This window comes from Diadema antillarum, unplaced genomic scaffold (assembly GCF_040938485.1).
Source record: "Diadema antillarum isolate AM-2024a unplaced genomic scaffold, OU_Dant_1.0 seq00001649_RagTag, whole genome shotgun sequence".
Lineage (NCBI taxonomy): Eukaryota > Metazoa > Echinodermata > Echinoidea > Diadematoida > Diadematidae > Diadema > Diadema antillarum.
In genome coordinates this window covers 214,748-230,875 of record NW_027272350.1, presented here as the reverse complement: position 1 = coordinate 230,875, position 16,128 = coordinate 214,748, and the positions used below count along the sequence as shown (strand labels likewise).

Here is a 16,128-nt window from a genome sequence, read left to right as displayed (position 1 = left end):
TAGAGCATTTCTAATCATTATTTCTACCTACAAATATTTCTGAGGAAAGACAATAGGAAAACCCCTCGTATTACTCCTACTTGCACGTAACTCTTTCTCTAAACTAAACACTGTAAGATTCTCTCTTCAGCTTGTAAGTTTTAGGAATAACCATGCATTGTAAGCTCAGAGAATGTAAAGGATATATATATATATATATATATATATATATATATATATATATATATTTTTTATTTTTTTTTTTTTTTAAAACTCAAAGCAGTTGTGTGCACTTACCATTGTAGAGTAGAAAGTCTCATCATCCATTTATCAACCCATTGAGGACGAGTCCTGAGTATACTCGGGCAAGTGTCTATGGGAAATGCATGCTGTAGCAAAATCAACCCATCCTCAATGGGTTAAAGAGAAGAAGACATTACCAAATGTCTGCACTACAACAGTAGAAACCCCATACCTGATATCTTCATCTTGCACGTAATGGTTGATGGCAGCTGTGATGTTTTCAGCGGGGATTTCCCGTGGCTGATTAGTACTCCTCCTTCTCAACTCCAGGTCGAAGTGGGCCGTGTTACAGAGGGCATGAACACCAGCATCGGTTCGACTGGAAACATGCAGCCTCACCGGCTCAGCAGGTCTGAGCTTGTCGAAGGCTTTCTTCATGGCAGACACAATAAATGTACACAGAAACATCATTTTAAGGAAGCGTATCCAGGCAATTACCCCAAGAGGGCAATTACCCCCCGGCTAAATACTGGTTAGTGGAAAGGTTAGAGTAAAGATTAGGGTTAGGTTTAGGTTTATGGTTAAAAGTTTGCATTAGGGTTAAGGTTAGGTTCAGGATTAGGGTAAGGATTAGGGCCAGGGGAAGGGTCCGGGGTAGTTGCCCAGGGGTAATAAAAACCATGACAATTACATTGGTATATCAGATTTCTCACCATATCTAAGTACAAAAACAAAGAAATATAAAGAGTTGGAACCTGCAATATCACTTTGTTATAATATAAGAGAATTTTGTTATATCCCACTTCTTTATAATAAGGTTCCAGTGTATGTAGAGAGACAATGATCAAAATGGAAAAGTCACTACATCTCATGTTGGCATATAATTGCAATGATAATTCTGGATCTAAATATGCATTGATTAATCAAGATATGGAAGCACTCATAAAAATGTATTAGCTGCTTTGGCTACTTTAAGGTAATGAGATGTGTAATTTATATTCCAATGTGTACAATAGCATTACGTTTTGCATTAGCAAACATGTAACTCTACAATCTGGTCAAATTAGGAAATATCTACAAAGACTACCATATCAATCTCAGTTTTCTGGTTTATGAAATAAGTTTTCAATCCTCTGATAGAGTGTAACAAAGAAAAGTGTCTGACATCTTACCTCCAATACATCTTGGACACCATGTTTCCTATTGCACTTGGTAATAGGCTCACTAGATCTCACCACACCACTGAAGCAAAGGGAAAAAATAGAAAATGATACTATTTACAGAGTAAATAGTACATAATAGTTGACTTACATTGTTTATAATCATATTAGTAGGGTACAATTGACAAATGTGCAATATACAGTGCAAGTCATAATCAGCATTACATTCAAGAATTCACAAGTTGTCAAAAATTTCTGAACCTGCAACTGAAAACAAATAATATTTCACCTCAAAACGTCTGTGCCTTACTCTATGAATGACTTGCATAATACTGAAGTAACAAGGGATGATTACTGCTATAAATGACAGAACACACAACATCTAAATTGAAATATTTCATGGAAGAGATATTGAGATAGGACCATAGTATTGTCAGTGTTCAACAAAAGCGACTGTGAGATGTCATATAACAATTGTCATGATTGTCTTCTGTGGCAGATCCAGGAGGGGGCACACCGGACATGCCCCCCTTTATTTATTTTCTTTTAGGCACAAGAGAAAAACTGTGTTAGGGAGATATCTTCGTCGCGACGATATGAGACAAAAGATCGTCGCCAATCGTCCCCGACGATCCAAATTTTGGGCCTCATGTGCTCATTACTGCGCTCTTTTTGGCTCATTATAAATATCAACAAAAGATGGTTCCGACGAGTCGGAACGAAGTTGTCTCTTTTAGTCGCGACTAATCAATTAAGGAGGTCTTTTGTCGATCGGCGAAGCGTTTCAGTGATTGTTCAAACGTCGCACATCGTCCCCGACGACTGCGTATTCAACTTGACTAACCGTTTTGTAAAGGTTTTGGTGATGGTTTCGCGTCGCTCATCGTCCCGACGATTGACCATTGAATCTAAATCACCGTTCCGTGGCGAGTTTGTTAATCCATAATTGTTCAAACGTCGCACTTATCGTCCCGACGATTGTCCATTCAACTTGAATCACTGGTCAGAGACGCGTTTAGTAATTGTTAAAGCGTCGCGCATCGTCCCTAGGCTTGCCCATCGTCCCTAGGCTTGAACTTAAATCACCGTTTGGTATGAGTTTGAAACGTCGCACATCGTCCCGACGATTGCTCATTCAATAATAGAAATTGCTCGATGCTGAGGTGTTTATTTTTTCTAACATCGCGAGTGGTCCCGACGATTGCCCATTGAATTGAAATTGTCGTTCAATGATTGCCACCAGGGTAATTCATCTTCTATGAAGCCTTGCTCTCATGTTTGCCATACTTGTCTGTAAACAATACAAAAACATCGTAACGAGATCCGATGGCTGTCAGACTCCCGAAATTCTTGAATGAATCATGAAAAAAAAGTGATGAACGTACATTATTATCTTTCCACAAATCCAGAGCTTGAAAGAAAACATCCGGCATTTATTTTATCAACGTACGGAGTTCAATATTATTGTAATTCATTTCCGAACGTCAAAGCAAATTTCCGACACTTATATTAACATCTTTCAGAGCTGAATGTTATTGCTATTTACTTTCGAACGCACAAGCAAATACCCGGCATTTATCTTATCATCGTACGGAGTTGTATATCATTAGTAGTCATTTCCGAACGTCAAAGCAAACATGCGATATTTATTTAATCACCGTACGGAGTCTAATATTACTGTTATTCATTTCCGAACGCAAAATCGAATTTCTGACATTAATTTTAGCACCGTACGGAGCTGAATCTTACCGTTATTCAAATCGAAAAGTATAAGCATCATTGGTATATATAAGCAAACATCCGACATTTATTTTAGTACCGTACGGAGTCGAATATTACCGTTATTCATTTCCCAAAATAAAAACAACATCTGACATTTATTTTAGCATCTTATACGGAGTCGACTGTTACCGCTGTCCATTTCCAAAAGTAAAGGCAAACATCCGACTTTTTTTGGTGGCCCGACGTGCGTTTTTGGTGGCCCCGGTCCACCGAGCCACCGTTAGTGTCGAGCCCTGGTGACACCTCACTAACCTCAGCTTGTTGGGGAAACTTATACTGCCATACGAGGGGAGATGCTTTCATCTCTTCTAGAGAGCTTCCCTATGAGCGAATGAAAATCTTTGTTTGGCATTTTCATTTCTATACTCCATAATCATTCGTTGTTTCCAAACATTTTCATGATGTCGGTATTTCAATATCATAGTATTTTTCTTAATGTATTCCACTTTCATTCCTTGACCAAAGTCAGTATGTCCGCCACAAGTACGGTAATCGCTACGTTTCGCGCAGTGCAATAATGTGCCGAATTGCGAAACACGTGGTTATCAAGTTCAATGAAACGCGCCGTCCATGCGTGCTTCTTGTTTGGTTTCGTAGTAGCTCCATGGTTACGGCAAAGACAATAAACGGAGGAGGCACTCCGTATAGTTTTTTTTTTTTCGTTTACAGTAAACAAATAAATTGATAGTCATGTCTTTTACTGTTTGATGATCGCCAAGTCGGGAAGAAGTATCTACAGGAACTTCTCAGTTGATATGTCCGTGATGTTCAGTCTAATTTTCACACGCAGTGGTACGCAGATTTTATGAGTGTGAGATCGAAAAAAGTTTCAATATATGTTGCCATGACATTATGTAGGCCTACTGTTGTGTAATTGGGTAGGTATAGCTCTTACACTATAAACTTCAGCTTGTTGCAGCGGCATCTAGGAAAGCGATATTTTCTTCTGCATTCGGGACCTTTTTTATATCATCATTATTTTTTTTGACACGTGATTTGATTGTAAGTATGAAGCGACGAATAACCCCTTTGTTTTGTTTTAGTGTTAACATTAATGTGTAATACACCGATACTGTTCAACGTGTGTTTTTTTTTACTGTTAAAGAAGCCAAGATTTATGCCGTTCGGTCGGTTTACAGACTACTTATAACCTGAAATAGTTGCAGTGCGCGCATTTTTTTTTTTTTTTTGGGGGGGGGGGGCACCTGTTTTCGCAGAAATTTATACTAGAAGGGTTGTCAGTTTTTTTCTTCTGCCATTATTTCCTCTGATATGATTTGTCGTGGCCATTAAGTTAGTTTCAACCTAAAAGATACGTGTCACGTAGGTCTATTGGTTGCCAGCACGCATTTATCTGACTTGTTGTGCGGTTAAGTCTGTTGTTGTTGTTGTTGTTGTTGTTTTTTATCATTTATTGGAGGGGGCAAACAAGAGTGAGAAATGAGGGAGAGGTGAAATCAGAACAAGGAAACATCTGTTCATTTAGCTGTCACTTATGCCAGCAGTAGTAATTGTCATCACCATTGCTATTCGGATCAGTTTTATAGTCATATCCTATAACATTCAATACACGACTATCATCATCATGACATGAGAGAGAGAGAGAGAGAGAGAGAGAGAGAGAGGGAAAAAAACCGCCACCCGTTCAAGGGCGTATACAAAGCAAACGAATCGCAAAGTAGATCAACGGGGGGGGGGGGGGGGGGGGGGGCGTTTCATCAACGAGTTCGTCGGAGGTTTTCACCGACAAATTTGCCATCAGCCAATCAGACGCAAGGATTTCAGTAGCTTTTAACAGTTGTCAGTGTTAATCACTGACAAAAAGTTTCATGAAACGGTTCCCAGGAAGGTGGATTCATGGTACAATATTCCGTATGGCATACCAGCAATACAAACAGACACGTTACTGCAAAATAGATGATAGAACACAGCAAGCGAGCAGGCTAGAATCAAATCTCCTTTTGTAGGAAAGTCCAACAATAGTCTTACAACATACCTGTAATCGGGGGTTCACACGTACACAAATTAGCATGTTACAGAACTCAATTTTTGTTACCCTTTAGCAAACTCCAGTCTTTTGCACATGTGGACACACACACACACACACACACACACACACATACGCAACAGAAAATTAGTGCGAACCATAAGCGCGATGCATAACCTCAGAAATCTTGCTGATATTTCTGAATGAGCGCGGTATTTGCCCCGGCAGTACTAGTACTTGAACGGTCGGGTTTAGAAACTTGATTGAGTTCTTTTATTCTCATCATTAACAACAGCGTGCTCTCCACACCACTGTGAGGCACGAGAACAATAGTTTCATCGATTGGCAATTAGCGGGTTATTTTCTGTACGTGTGAACGGTTGCAAAAAAAACCCTCAACTTTCCGAGGGTGGCTGGAGCGTCTGAACCAAAAAGTGTACAATCCTCGCGTGCACGCTCTTTTGTCTGAGAAGTTGGGGGAAAAAAAAAACCCGAGAATTGGAGCATGTTCAGTAACGCGCTATTTTGCACATCGTGAAGGCGGGTATTGATATATCAGACTCAGCATGGGGGGAGGGGGGGGGGGGCTGATGAAATCTAGCATTAAAAGAATGAACTACACTGACATACTAAAAATGATAAAACTGGACATGAAGTTCATGACCTCTATCCGAGTGCCTCGGACACGGGAAGTACTATGCATGTATCTACAAGCTACATTAAAGTAAAGCATAATGATATAATCATAAACGCTGCGATTCGAAGTGTTCTTCTGTTTTGCTTTCAGCAATAACCAAAACTGTATTTTTACGCTCGATTCACAGTGGAGCACTAAATAAATCGAGTGTATAATATCAATACTAACTCTTTAACTCTTAATGTGCCACGTTCGCACCTCCGACTCAGTCGACGGCGTGCCAACTTCGCATATTCTGCTCAACAAACAAAGCCGCCAAGACGGATCAATACACCGCTAATTACTGCTAATCCCGCGGCACAATGAAAGCGTTTCTCGTGCTTTGTTCCTCTCATACTAACATACTTGCATTCTATGTGGTGAACGACTATCAAGCGAAGTTCCCAACTAGATTTACTCGTACATTATATGTTTCTGTCACGGTTTAATGTGCAAAAGTCATGCCTTTATAGAAATGTAGCAACTGGTCATTAAAAAAAAAATGAAAATAGAGTCGGCATACAATTTATATCGAAACAAAGCTTGGCATTCCTCTTTAACTTTGCCTACTATTACGCCCATCTTAACAGAAATTTGTAGAAGTTATACAAATTGGAAAAACAGAATTCTTTCTCAAAGCATGACTACCTTCGTGTCTCAGAATAACGTGGCACACAGGGTGTTTCCACCATGGCACATAAAGAGTTAAGAAGCAGGCCTGTGATTAGTCTGTTGAAGTATCTCATTGATATGATTTTTTTTTTTTAGTCAATTGTGCTCCCCTGACTAAGCTATCAAGAGTATAGCTTTTGTGTTCGGAAACTGGATTTACGCAAAGCATACATTCACCATGTATAGTACAATGCTCCAATATTGATGAAAGCGGTTTCGTGTGTGATACGTATTCCTCTTTCGGGTGAGTGTGCTGTGAAATCCGGTCATTTTGTTTTATTTTCAACTGCATCTCCTTATTTTGTAACTGTGGATGAGACTTTATTTCATTTTCTAAATCATGCAGGATGAGCCATACGTTTATTTTTCGGCATAGATAGATAATTCGCCTTTTGAATGACGAACCTTCGTGTAATTTTTGGATTAACAGATGTTACAGCTGCACTGGCATGTCTTCTAAATTATATTTTGAGGCCACTGAGATCAAGATGATCATGCGTAGGCGTATATAACTCTCTACACTTTAATGTACATGAAGTTGATCAATTAAGAAAAAATAACATATTTACTTTTGCTTACAATCCAGCACATTACAACGCATCGCACATCAACCTGCCATTGCCCAATAATCTTGGTAACAGCTCATTATTCCGAAGGTTCGTTATTCACAAGACTCTTTAGTCCGAAGATTCGTTTTTCCGAAGCTTCGTTATTCCGAATTTCATTTTCAATCTAACGAATCTCCGGAATAACGACCCGTCGGAATAACGCAATGTTCGGATTAACGAACCCTTTTTCATTTTCGGATTAACGAACCTCGGTATAGGAAATTTGTGCGTTTCAGATTAATGACCCTTCGGAGTAGCGAACCTGGGAATAACGAACAGCACCAATAATCTTATAAAGAGAAAGGATGCCCGATATATACATTAAAAATATTGAGGTATAATTAAGATACACCATTATGTACATAACATCAACAACAACAACAACAACAACAACAACAACAAGATTAGGATTGAGTAAGCAGACAAGTTTTCAACAATGATTTGAACATATCAACACTTTCAGCTATACGAATATAGAGAGGGAGTTTATTCCAAAGGGGTGGGGAAATACAGAAAAGGTCCTATATCACCATAGCAGGTATATGTGCGGGACCACGTGATAATTGGAGAGAAGAGAGAGAACAGGCTGAAGTGGAGGAGCGGAAGGGAGGTAAGATTAATCCATAATATTTATCTTGTAAACAATGAGGATGATTTTAAAGGTGATACGTTGATGTATGGGGAGCCAGTGGAGGGATTGGATAACTGGAGTAATTTGGTCAGATGCTTTTGTCAGGGCTACAAGCCTTGCAGCTGTATTTTTGAATTTTGAATTTGGTGCAATACTCGAAGCATGGAGACCAACAAGAAGGAAATTGCAGTAGTCAAGATGAGAAGTAACAAATGCGTGAATTAGGCGTTCGGTGGAAGACTGCTCCGATAACTTACGGATATTAATAATGTATTTTTACAAATACCCCTGAAGCAGCAGAACGACATGAGTTCTTAATGTGTGTGTTATTTCATTTGTTCGTTTGATGTTGTTTTTTAAAGTTCAGATGCTTATCTACCATAACTCCTAGATCTCTGACGGACTGGGAGATAAATTTTTGTGAGAAAACTAGCCCGCCTGACAATTCTGATTTATCAGAATTCAATTTCAAATGATTATCGCGAGACCATCGCTTAATATCATCAACACAACTATGAAGTTTGCAGAGCTCTTCGACGTTGGGTATTGGTAGTATGATTATGTAAATTTGAGTATCGTAAGATATCTTCACGATCTTTCACAAATATTTCTTAAAATAATGATCAATATTGGATGCCCGCGTTCTACAGTTGATCTAAATTACAGCGAATTATGTGTCCTGTCAATTGGAAACCTTCACAATACCGCAATTTAACCGTCAAACGCAATAGAAATGCCACAACCTAAGGATTTGAATCCTCGTTCATCATTATGGTTTCTATTAATGAAAAAGAAGGGACAGAACGAAATGAGATTAAGACTTTTATGTTAGTGAAATTGATCACTCTCAGCTGCATATATTTTGAAGGAAAATTAATGATTTCGGACATGTGTTAAAAGCATCGTCGATAGCGCGATGCTGCTCCATTTGGCATGTTTGGTAAAGCCTATTATATCCCCTACTCCATTCCCCCTTTCTTTATGAATTTTGGGGATCACATAATAGGGTACGCGCTCTTTTGAAATGAGTCAAGTCTTAGTTAGGCATATAATCTTACCTGTACAGTGATCACACTAAAGAACCCGATTCCACGTCATTCTATCTAATCAGAGAATCGAAAAAGCTTTTCTAATTGATGTTTGTTGATAGACCAAATCAGTGTATCCGTCCCGTGATTGCCTATCAGTGACGTAACAGCGCGAATACTATGCCCATACAACTGCTTGTGTTATCATAGGCCTAATCAGTTACACTAAGAAGCTGTTCGTGATGTGTGGTGTTTGCACCAAAATTAGTATGTAAAATTCATACTAATTTTACACTATTAAAATGGCTTACAGCTGTACATGATTTCTTAGCTAGTTGGCAAGAGGGATACCCCAACTCACAAGCGAGCGCACCCTCTGCGAGCTGTGTCTAAAACGAGTCTCGTTGTGTGTGTTGTTGAATCAGCGTGTCTTATTCGATTCTTCTTGTATTGTTCCGCCAGGATGGTGTCTTTCAAGACAGCTGGACACTGCTTTCATTGTTCCTGTGAAAGGGTCATCTTTCTTTTGACGGTCAAGCCTTTCATTATTATCGTGGTGAACTTCACTAATCGTCCCCACGCTAACGTACAACTTAAGGAAATGCTTTTATTATGTATCAATGCACGCGTAATAGGCCTATAAAACGAAAGTTTGACTCTATGTCCGGAACTGTAGGCCCTGTAATAGCAACTATACATGAAGTCAAGTATGGAAACGATGGATTCCCACTGCCAATCAAATATCTCTCGACAAGGACGCGATCGGAATCGATCTGGATGTGATCGATCTACCTTGATCGACATTGGTTTTGGCTTCCTCCTATACACGATATTTTTTAACACTCTGTCGGACTATAGATCATAACATGCAGATTTGATCGGCAGTGGAACCCAGCCCTAAGGCGGATTCTTGTTCGAAAAGTAATAGCAGAAAATATCCTACACGAAATTCAGCATTGCACATACCGAAAGACAGATAGAGAGGAAAACATCGAGAAAGTAGTTCCAATCTAGGATTGAATGGATGGTATATATATGTAACTGAATGCCATAAAAAGATAGATAAATAAATAAAGAAATACAGCTCCAAAGTTATTCGCTTTGCGACGACCGCCACGTACACAATCTGAAAGTGAAGTTGGCTGTATGATTACATATTGCGCATAATGTCCGTTGGTCTGTCGAGGCGGTTGCTCAACCAAAACCCGTAGCATTACACTCTTAAAAAGAAAAGGGTAAAAAAGCGTTTTAAAAGGGGCGAGGAGCGACAGCGTTTTCAAAATGTTGTATTCATCCCCTTTTTCTAGCTGTATCTAGCACATCTAACGTTGGATCCAGCTGGATAGATAGGGTGAATGCAACATTACCTTAAAAACGTTGTCACTCCTCAGCCCTTTTAAATGTTGATTTACCCTTTTCTTTTTAAGAATGTAGGAGGCTAATTTCAATTTCAGATCGAACAGATATTATAGTCACGAGTTGTTTTGATCGATGTCATGCAATTTGCCGTAATTCGCGATAACGGGTTCGGTTCAAATTTACGAAGGTGATCGGAAATTCTATATTTAGCGTTCTCGTCATTTTGGTGCAAGTTGGTACTTGTTTAATTTGATAAGTCCCCATGGGTATGAAAATAGGCCCTACACTAGCGCCTGATTCTCTTTATTCGAGACAGTGTGTATATTGGTATTGTGCCATCATCACACTTGTGCTTGTTTTGTTCAAAACAAACTGTCTTTTTCTCCATCCTTTACACGTTACTTTCAATACGCAGTAGTTCAAAGGATGTTTTGATATACAGGAAGGTAAATGAGTAATTGCTGTTCAATCACCGCGATCCCCTGACTTTCAGCTAGAGCCGCGTTGGCCAGCACGCAATGCTAAATCCCTCTAACCAAAGATTCTACGGAACAGTATTACCCAGTGATGAAAAAAAATCCAACAAATCTTTATTTCCCGTTTTTTCTGTCTCAAACACTGTCATTTCTCGTTGTAAAGTTATCTTTCGACATTATTGCGATAGTCGGGTAACGGGAAAACAAAACGTAAGGATTTTGTGTTTGATTCCGCACATATTCTCTTTATTTTACATATGTAGAGAAAGAAAGAAAGAAAGAAAGAAAGAAAGGAAGAAAGGAAGAAAGACAGACAGACAGACAGACAGAAAGAAAGAAAGAAAGAAAGAAAGAAAGAAAGAAAGAAAGAAAGGAAGAAAGAAAGAAAGACTAGAACCGGAATTTGTCAACACTGACAAATTAGGTGATCCGATCTCTTCGAAAATCAATGATTTGAGTCCTGATCCCAATAGGCATGACCATACCGGTTTCATTTGTGTCGAGGAGACATTGGCCATGTGATGTTTGGATTCTCATTTAGAAAAGGAAGTCAGACTTGCCATCTTTGGTACCGAATTCCGTATCCACTAACAAAGATACAGAATTAAGTATATTTGACATTTGACCCCACTTTGCACACCCAAGATGGCATCTGAGCAAAAAGTGGTTATTTAGTGAAGTGATTATTGTAACATGCCCTTTGCGTGTGCAAAATATGGGAAAGACAGGACATGTATTCACCAAGATACAGGATGAACAATTTGTGACCTTTGACCCTAATTTACCTACCCAAGATGGTGTCCGATCAAGTAGTTGTTATTTTATGAAATAATGTACGTGACATGAACTAAACATGTGCAAAATATGGGGGTGATAAAGGCTGTTTTTCTTGAGTTATTGCAAAGAAAGTTTCAGAAAAAAATATCACAAAACATCGAAGATAAGCTTTAATTTCAACCAAGTTTTTGACATGATGCCGACGTTGTATGAAAAAACAAATTGCATAATACGATAGCCCAAACTCTCAGCTACAACATATTAAAATCTGGGAGAAATTCACTGAAGGATAAGTGAGCTAGTTCTCGATAAAGACAACCATGTCAATTTTCACATCTAGAAAAATTCCCTCCCATAGAGATAACACGTCATAACGAAGATAGACGAAAAAAGTACATATGACCTTTGACCCCACTTTGCACAGACAAGATGGCATCTGAGCAAAAAGTGGTTATTTTGTTAAATGATTCTTGTAACATGGTCTTTGCGTGTGCAAAATATGGGAAAGATAGGACATGTATTCACCAAGATACAAGATAAAACATTTATGACCTTTGACCCTAATTTACATACCCAAGATGGTGTCTGATCAAGTAGTTGTTATTTTATGAAATAATGTACGTGACATGAACTAAACATGTGCAAAATATTATGCTTATAGAGCTTGTTTTTCTCGAGTTATTGCAAAGAAAGATGCAAAAAGAAAGGAATATCTCAATACATCGAAGATAAGCTTTAATTTCAACCAAGTTTTTGGACGTGATCCCGACATCAAATGAAAAAATGGAGGGCACATTACCGATAGCCCAAAGTCTCAGCTACAACATATTAAAATCTGGGAGAAATTCACCGAAGCAAAAGGGAGCTAGTGCTCGATAAAGATAGTCATGTCAATTTTCATTTCCAGAAAAACTGCACTCCCATAGAGATAACACGTAAACTGGTCAAATTTGACAAGATTACTTTCAATCCATTTTTACGAGGTGATGCCGTCATCCAATCAAAATGTTGTTATTACATTAATGAAAGAGTATTTAATAAGCTACATCATACTGAAATCTGGGTGAAAATTGGCAAAGGATTAGTGTGATACGCTCGAGTGAACTTGAAACTTGATGACGTCATATTGAAAATTTACTTTTTTATTTTATTAAGAAATTTGATATCTTTTAATCATTTTTTCAGCATCGCCAACCCATGAAATGACATGTACAACTCATCAGCTTTCAGAATATGAAAAGAAAATGGGGGGTCACCGTCCATCCTGACGAGTAATATCGGATTTAAAATTGGCGGTTTTTTGGCATTGTTGCACTGTATATCGCCATTGACGCGCGCGCGGAATTTCAACTTTGACGGGCCCGTATGACGTCATATTGAGTCGGATTGACTTGAAACTTGGTAGAAATATTCCTTGACATTTCAGGCATCCGATAAACGTAAAAAAACAAGAAATTTCAGTTGCATATGAGCTGTGCATGCGTATATGTGCGCGCGCGTACGCGTCCGTCCGATTTTTTCAATTTTTCAAAAAATGCTCGAAATGGTCTGAAACGTGTGCAAAAAAAATTTGAGCTCGATTTGAGCATACAAATATTTCAACGCGCGCGTACGCGCGCGTTTTAAGAGAAAATGTGAATTTTGAGAATATGAGTAGAATGCGCATAACTTGAAATATATGTGACGTAAATTTCATTGAAAAATTCCATTCCATTGATGAGATATGATTGAGAATGTGTTTTCATATAATGACGTCATAGTGACGTCACGGTCGACTGATCACTATGATTTTATTAGACCCGTCGTCTTTGGGACATGATACATATATGGTATAAGTTTGAAATTGATAAGAAGAACACTTTCTGAGCTAATCGATACACAAATTTTGTCCAGAAATAAAGAAAGAAGAAGAAGAAGAAGAAGAACCACCAACAAAGAATCCGTACAGATACAGAAGGTGATCCGAGAGGATACTCGGATCACCTAAAAATGATCCCATGCTCGTCTAAAGAAGTTTAAGCTTTTCACGCTGCAACCTATTAGGTGACGTCTATTCGGTGTGGCGCTCTCTCACAATGAGTACTATGTCGCACGTGGAGTTTTCCAGTATTGAGCCAGAGATGAAGGGGATGCACTACTCGGGTCAAATAGGGAAGTTATTTAATGACGGATAATGATTCCTTGGTGTTTTATTTATCTGTTCAGAAAATTTCAGTGTGAAAAATTAGTAAAAGTGTCCCAAATCACGGTTGCTTTGAGACATTTTTTTTCCGTTACATTTTTTTTTTTCCAACCATCGACTTTACGGTGCGCTTTGCACCTATTGTTCTTGCCCGATCGTAGCCTTTTGTCAAGGCCCTCTCGCTGTAATGGGCGAGCGAAGCGAGCCCAGCCGACCGCGCCAGCGCGCAACCCCACTCAGCTACATTTGGGCTTTCTTCACCATACAGCAAGAGGGCCTTGACAAAAGGCTGGCCCGATCGAGACTCCGCTTCCGTTGTAGAGCATAAGATGCTAATGAGCATTGCTCTTGACCCCATTGAAGACAAAAGGCATAGAGCGTGCGGCGGCGAGGGCTTTAGAATTGCGCAATACTGATGAGCTGAGCAAGACTCTGATCGGCGATATACACGCACCACATTTCATGAAGTGGTGATTGGCATGACGCACAATGGCGTTTGAAAAGTGTAGACACAAAGTACGATAATCATGTGTGTGTGTATATATATATATATATATATATATATATATATATATATAATGTGAGATATTTTATAACAGCTAAAACACAAAATAGCGAACTTACGACAGCTCTCCGTGTGTACATTTACAAAGGTTATTGGCTTCATCAATAGATAATTCATTCAAATAATGATAATAATCAGCTGTTCCCTACTATGTGACAGGCTGTTCAAAGTTTATCTTTGGAGATATACAAGGTTAATTTCCTTTTCGCAAAGACAATTCGTGTAATAATTCATTCGCTAATTCGCCAAATGAATATATGTGTACTTTTCCCAGTCCAAAGACTTATTGAATAAGTTATTGCCGGCAGGGAGAGAAATCGGAACAATAACTGATGCCCATTTTTAACTCGTGTTCTCTTTGTGAAATCTCTTTATCTGAGCACTTTTAGAAGTAGGGCCTATTTGAGAAAATGACAGAAAGCTTTGTCGCTACACAAAATGTGTTTGTTAAATAAGAATGTTTTTCGTGTAGTAAACGTGTACCTGACAGTTCAGAGGTCAAGTGTGCAAAGAATTTGCCTCAACAGCTTTGCGAAACTCGAATCAGTTGCCTGTATTGAAATGTGTAATCAGAATGAAAAGACTCGGACCTTCACGCCTTGTAACTGAGTACCACAGAACCACACACAACGAAACACACACACAAGAAAGGTGAGCTTCCTGCAATCTCAAGGAATGGATAATCAAGCAGCCATCATCCTTTCTTCGCCATTGATAGCAGGAAGTGACGTAATGGAGCGATGCTGTTGGAGAATCTGCATAAATGTCTGCTACAAGTACTATGTACAAAAAAAATTCAGACCCCCTTTGTGTTCATGTTTTGCCAAAACAAAAGAACCACAGTCAGTGAGACGCTAACTTACTTTATGTCCTATAAACCAGGGCTCCACACTAACTTTTATTTTTGGTGGCCCAAAGGTAAACATCCGTCCTTTTTTGGTGGCCCGATCAGGCCACCAAAGTCTTCATTTCTGAAATTTTGGTGGCCCGATGTGCGTTTTTGATGGCCCCGGGCCACCGGGCCACCGTTAGTGTCGAGCCATGGATAAACTATGGTTACTATGAGTTGACACTACCAACACTATTCGCGATGCTTTGACAGTGAAAACGCCGTCCTTTACTTGTGGTTTCGTTGTGATTTAGTCGTGCAAAAGTCGTGCTTTTGCACTTACATAATGTCCCCGTGGTTTTGCCGTGATTGCGTTGTGATTAGGTGGTGAACGAGTTGTGAAAATGTGCTGGAATCGATGTGAAATTACCGTGGATTAGTAGTTGTTACGTCGTGAAAAAGTCGTGCTTTTCGGGCAGAACAGTCACCGACATCCTGCCTCGCCCCCTCGCCGGCTAGATTGACTCTTTTGTTATGCAGCGTGAAAATCGAACAAAAGACACATGCTATTCATGGTGATAATCCGCCGATTGTTACATCGGCTTTTGTCCGCAGCTCTTGGGCTCCAAAACCACGACTTTTTCACTACTAGTTCACGGCCGAAGAACGATCAAATCGTGCTGTTTCAGTGCTTCTGGAGCGTTGCAAAGTTTGATAATCCGCTGATAATCTTGGTTCCAGCACCTTGTTTATCCATTTCGATACAACAAACGAAGCTCTACTTGCATTGTTCATGTCGTTTGTAACAGTATAGTATGGTTTCGTCGATCGACGCGAGCACCTAGAATAGCATGAAAAGACATGCAACGAAGCATGTGTATTCGTCTTCGTAAATCCCTGTGTTCGTCTTCGTAAATCCCTGCGTTCGCTACCACATTAATTACGACAAATCGCATGCGTGTTTATGTACGTTATCATGCAGGTTCTTCAATGCGTTACTAAGTATATCACGGCAGGCGCGTACCACGTGTCGTGTTTACCAAGACCATTTAAAGAAGTGCAAGATGCCTGAGCGTGACGTGAGACATGTTGTTTAATATTCATTCAGCTTCTAATTTTATCGTATCGTCCTTATTTCTACATCGGTATTGAAAGCCTAAAATAAACAAAATTG

General features: G+C 39.3%; 1 protein-coding gene across 1 annotated transcript in view; it reads right to left on the bottom strand.

Moving 5' to 3' along the window:
- The window catches only part of LOC139711366 (tRNA pseudouridine synthase-like 1), a 40,591-nt gene that overhangs the window by 3,820 nt on the left and 20,643 nt on the right, over nt 1-16,128 (bottom strand). Inside the window, exons 2-3 of the mRNA XM_071623257.1 lie at nt 1,395-1,464; nt 455-654 (exon numbers count right to left, since the gene is read on the bottom strand). Coding sequence (XP_071479358.1) covers nt 455-654; nt 1,395-1,464 — 270 coding nt within the window. The remainder of the gene's footprint in view (nt 1-454; nt 655-1,394; nt 1,465-16,128) is intronic.